The sequence below is a fragment of the Rutilus rutilus genome (assembly GCF_951802725.1).
Source record: "Rutilus rutilus genome assembly, chromosome: 2".
NCBI classification, from domain to species: Eukaryota; Metazoa; Chordata; class Actinopteri; order Cypriniformes; family Leuciscidae; genus Rutilus; species Rutilus rutilus.
The window spans coordinates 40,054,968-40,059,524 of NC_140210.1; the positions used below are offsets into that span (position 1 = coordinate 40,054,968).

Here is a 4,557-nt window from a genome sequence, read left to right on the forward strand (position 1 = left end):
TATCTATCTCCTGACAGCATCTCTCCTGTAGCCTATCCAATTAGATTAAGTTTAAGGTTTCAGTTTTGTCCAAATATCTCAGTTGTCTTCATCTGTTCGTTCCAAACGAGTTTTAAATTACAAAAGAGAGTCGACTCACTCACCCAATCAGGTTCACATAAACTATCGTCATTACAGCTATTAAAATGTGCTAGTAATGGATCTCCCGTGATCATTTAAATAATTTAGCGTTTAGATTGGTGGAGTTTAATGCAGGGGGACTTTCTAAGGGAGAACAGCGCGTTTGGTTTGATACCCACTTTGACAGATAGCCTATATCACTCGCAAGAGGAACAACCTTTGGCTATTAGAGAATATTAGAGCAAATCTGAGACCGTCTGCCAAATCGGTGCAAGGTGCCGCCAAGAATGCACAATAAAAACAGTCGGCTGGTATTAGCGAACTGAAATTACCTCCCGGGGCTTATTACGCAATACTACTACTAATAATATTAATATTAATAATAACAATAATAATGCATTTATTGTTATACTGGACTGGTAGGTTTACACATGGTGCCCGTGTAGCCTAAATGTTTTGGAAAGAGGAGTGAGTCTAACTTATTATGAACACTAAAGAGAGTTTGTTCACTCTGCCAGTGTTTTTTTTTTTTTTTTTTTTTTTTTTTCTTCTTCGGTTTGGGAAAGTACTGGTTCATTTTCTTGACGTCACCGTTTGGCCTTGCAGCTATGCTCAGGACTACATATTTTGAAGACAATTGGTTAAGTGGAGTTAAACTGTTGCCTTTTCCTCCTCGAGGTACCTTCTCTTTTGATCCCACCGTCTCTGGCGCCTTCCAAAACGCAGCTCGTCTGGCTCTCTAAATGAGAGAGAAGAAAACTCTGCTCGCTTCTCAGCTGAGTCTTTTGTAACCTTAAAAGCCCGTGACATGCCTTAAATTGCCTAAGTATTGTGTAACTTACAGCCCTTTCGAATCAATTTCTGCCTTGACAAAAGCTTTTCTCAATAAAGCAACCATGAAAAGTTTCCATATAGGCCTACTTTATATGCTTTTTCAAGAATAAAACTTTATATAGCCTATTTTTTTTTATAAAACAAACTACTACTAGCCTATTGCTTTTCTGAATTTAGCCAAGTAGCCTTTTTTAAAACAAAAAAACAAAGAAAAAACAAAGGCCTAACTCTAAAATTGCTGGGTTGTTTCAACCCATGTTTGGGTCTCATATTGCCAAACCCAACCGTTGGGTTCAAAATTTAAAAAATAAATTTAAAACAAACCGTTGGGTTTAAAAATGTTTAACCCAACGGTTGGGTTTGTCCATATGTGACCCAAACATGGGTTGAAACAACATTAAAGGATTAGCGTGCCAATTTAGTAAATGTTCCAATGTCAGCAATATTTGCCTTTTAACGATCCTCATTAATACATTTTATAGTCGCTTTTGAATTTGTCCCCCACAAAAAAAAAGAAAAAGTCTAAAAAAAAAACCGAAACCGGTAATATAGGCTATATATAGCCTATATATATTATTTTTATATGTGCTGTTTATACATACATATATATATATATATATATATATATATATATATATATATATATATATATATATATATATATATATATATATATATAAACATGTTTGGGTCAAATATGGACAAACCCAACCGGTGGGTTTAAATTTTAAACGGTTGGATTTGTCCATATGACCAAACGTTAAAACAAACCCAGCGTTTTTTAGAGTTCTACCTGCCATATTAGCTATATATATTAATATGTGTCGTTTAATTATTTAGCCAGGTGTTCTTTTACCTGCCAATACTGCCAATACAAAACAACATTTAGGCAAATATATTTCTAAGTGATTTTACAAACAAGACAGTCCGGTTTTCTTGTTTACCGTGTATTTGGTGTGGAGTAATTCCATTGTGCCTTTTCAATGACTTCTCAACAGTCGGATACAGATACTTTGAGAGCCTCCCCACTGTTTAATTGGGCTAAAATTGGTCTACTTTGTGCTCCAAAGAGTCAAGAGCCCCGAGGCCATCTATACATCATCTCAGCAAGACATCCGCGATTAAGTACTCATTTTTCTCAATATCCCCTTGATGTCTTGGTGTCAACTTGACCACATGACTTCTAAGGGGTTTATTTTGATTGGTTCGAGCGTGCCCCAGGGGACCGTCCTGACCAATCAAATCGAGGCGTTTGTAAGTCAGCTGGTCGAGCGCACACGCTGATTGGCTGCCCGCAGTTTGCGAGCTTTTATAAGTGTACTGAAGCAGCGCGAGACAGACTGTTGGAAGTTGTTGAGACGAGACTGTATATGAACAAACTTGCGGCGGATGGTTTACGATGAGTTCTCCTAAGGGGCCCGTTGAAGCGACAGCTCAGGAAAAATCGGACTCGGACAGCGAAGAAAGTCAAAAGCCGAAAGATATGACCACTGACACGGGACATAAAGTGAAGAAGACTTACCTCCCGTTCAGTGTTGAATCCCTGATGGCCAAATCGAGCTGCCAGGTCGCGTGTTCTCCGGCTCTCCAGCACCAGAGACTGGGATTGGGACAGGACTTAGTACGGACTTACTTTGTAGAGAAAACCAAAGTTTCTGTGGACACTTTGTCAAGCGTTTCGGACAGTGAAGATTTAAGCGATAAGGAACAGAGCACTTGGCCAAACTCTTCGTCTTTCACATCTCCTCCTCGTAAGTATTTCAACCATTTACAGTTACAGTCATTAGCCTACTGAGTTTGTTCATTAAAAAAAAAAAAATCTTTCAAAACAGTGTAAATATAGTAGCTAACATTGTGATACATATTTAGAATTTAATTCGATAGGCTATTTAATTAATAATACATAAATTAGAATTAGAATTTATGTATTTTTACATTCACCTTTCGTATTATTGACAGCTATTCCTGTACTTTTAATGTAAATATGTAGGCTATAATAATCGTTTAAAAATAAAACATTTTATTGTAAATAGCCTTATAATTTAATTTGTGAAAATATTAAATAGGCTAATATTATTGTTATAAACGTTAAACAAAAATGACAAAAAAGTAGGCTATTTTACAGTAAATATAGTGCTTGCAACTGCAAGGCAGCGAAAGAAGGATAAAGTTTGGATTATTCAGATGTTTTGTAGTTTTAGAAAACTAAGTAAGAAAGAAAAAAAGAAAGAAATGTTTAAAAAAAGAAGATTAAAAAAATGAACCCATATTTAGACATTTTAAACATGTTTTTCCTTATAGGCCTACCAATAGATATAGGCCCTACATTGATAATAATAGCCTACTAACAACAACAACATTTATCTATTAAATTGTAGACATTTGTAATTATAGCCTAAATAGTAGCCTAATTAATTAGTAAAAGTTAATCATTTTAAAAATGACAATTGTTGTTGTGAAATAGCAGTTAAGAAATGAGGCTATTGGCGTTCAATGCCATTCTGTTTGCCATCCAAATAAAAATAATGTAAAAAAAGAAAAAGGGGAAAAAAGATTATTAGAAAAGTTGCAAACACTCAAAAAGGAGATATCAGTGAATTTTAAAAAGAAAGTGGTAGCCTATTCAAAAAGAAAGAAAGAACGGTAGTCAAAGGTCACGATGAAGGCATTTGGAGACCTGACCTTTTTTCCCAGCTTCTAAAGAAGAAACGGTTTGTTCCCGGTGTCCCGCAGGTCTCCCGAGCCCGCCGCCGTGCCCGTTACGCAAGCACAAGACGAACCGGAAGCCGCGCACACCCTTCAGCACCTCACAGCTGCTCTCCCTCGAGCGCAAGTTCAGGCAGAAACAGTACCTCTCCATCGCCGAACGGGCCGAGTTCTCCAACTCCCTCAACCTCACCGAGACTCAGGTCAAGATCTGGTTCCAGAACCGGAGGGCGAAGGCCAAGAGACTCCAGGAGGCCGAGCTGGAAAAGTTCAAATGCGCCTCCAAACCGCTCCTGTCCCCGTTCGCGCTGCCCTTCCCTCTGGGATCTCCATCATCTCTGTACGGACCTCCAGCCTCCTTCCCACGGCCCGTCCCGATGCCAGGACTATTTAACGGACCCGTGTCCTATGGGATGTATTATTTGTCATAAAAAAAAAAAAAAAAACACTTTTTTACCTGACGGCTTCTTCCACTCTGAGAGACTTTGCGCAAATATTAAAGTTTACACTTGCAGAATCACAGGGAAAGTTACAATAACAGATTTTGGTCACATTAACATGATTGTTCTTGTTAACTGCACAACTAAGTGCTGAATAATAGTCACGAACAACATGTAATTATATTTTCAGAGGAACCGCATCTTATTGCTCATGGTTATGGTTATTAATTAGGCCTAATTATAGTATCATAATGTCCCATTTTAAACCAGTCCTCGAAAGCCACATGAGATGATGGAAGTATAAGCTGCTGTATATGTTTTATTCTTTGTGTTGTATTCTGACGTGCTCTTGTAGAGCAGCTTTAGATGTGTAACTCTTTTAAGATCATCTGACACGGATGTTATCCGTCAGAAGAAGTACTTATTGGCCTTATGTTGGAAGTGCCTTGAAAGACCA

The 4,557-nt window shown here is 37.7% G+C and overlaps 1 protein-coding gene across 1 annotated transcript; it reads left to right on the forward strand.

The window, feature by feature from the left end:
• The first annotated feature begins 2,291 nt into the window (after positions 1 to 2,291).
• msx1b (muscle segment homeobox 1b) lies at positions 2,292 to 4,557 on the forward strand. The gene is made up of 2 exons (XM_084402943.1): positions 2,292 to 2,705; positions 3,688 to 4,557. Exons 1-2 carry the CDS (start codon positions 2,354 to 2,356, stop codon positions 4,089 to 4,091), a joined length of 756 nt encoding a protein of 251 aa, XP_084259069.1. The 5' UTR covers positions 2,292 to 2,353; the 3' UTR covers positions 4,092 to 4,557.

Bases quoted from the DNA above. Each gene is read 5' to 3' on its own strand.
- msx1b (XM_084402943.1), top strand. From the start codon at position 2,354: ATGAGTTCTCCTAAGGGGCCCGTTGAAGCGACAGCTCAGGAAAAATCG. The intron at 2,706-3,687 runs GTAAGTATTTCA...GGTGTCCCGCAG, and splicing joins GTCTTTCACATCTCCTCCTC to GTCTCCCGAGCCCGCCGCCG.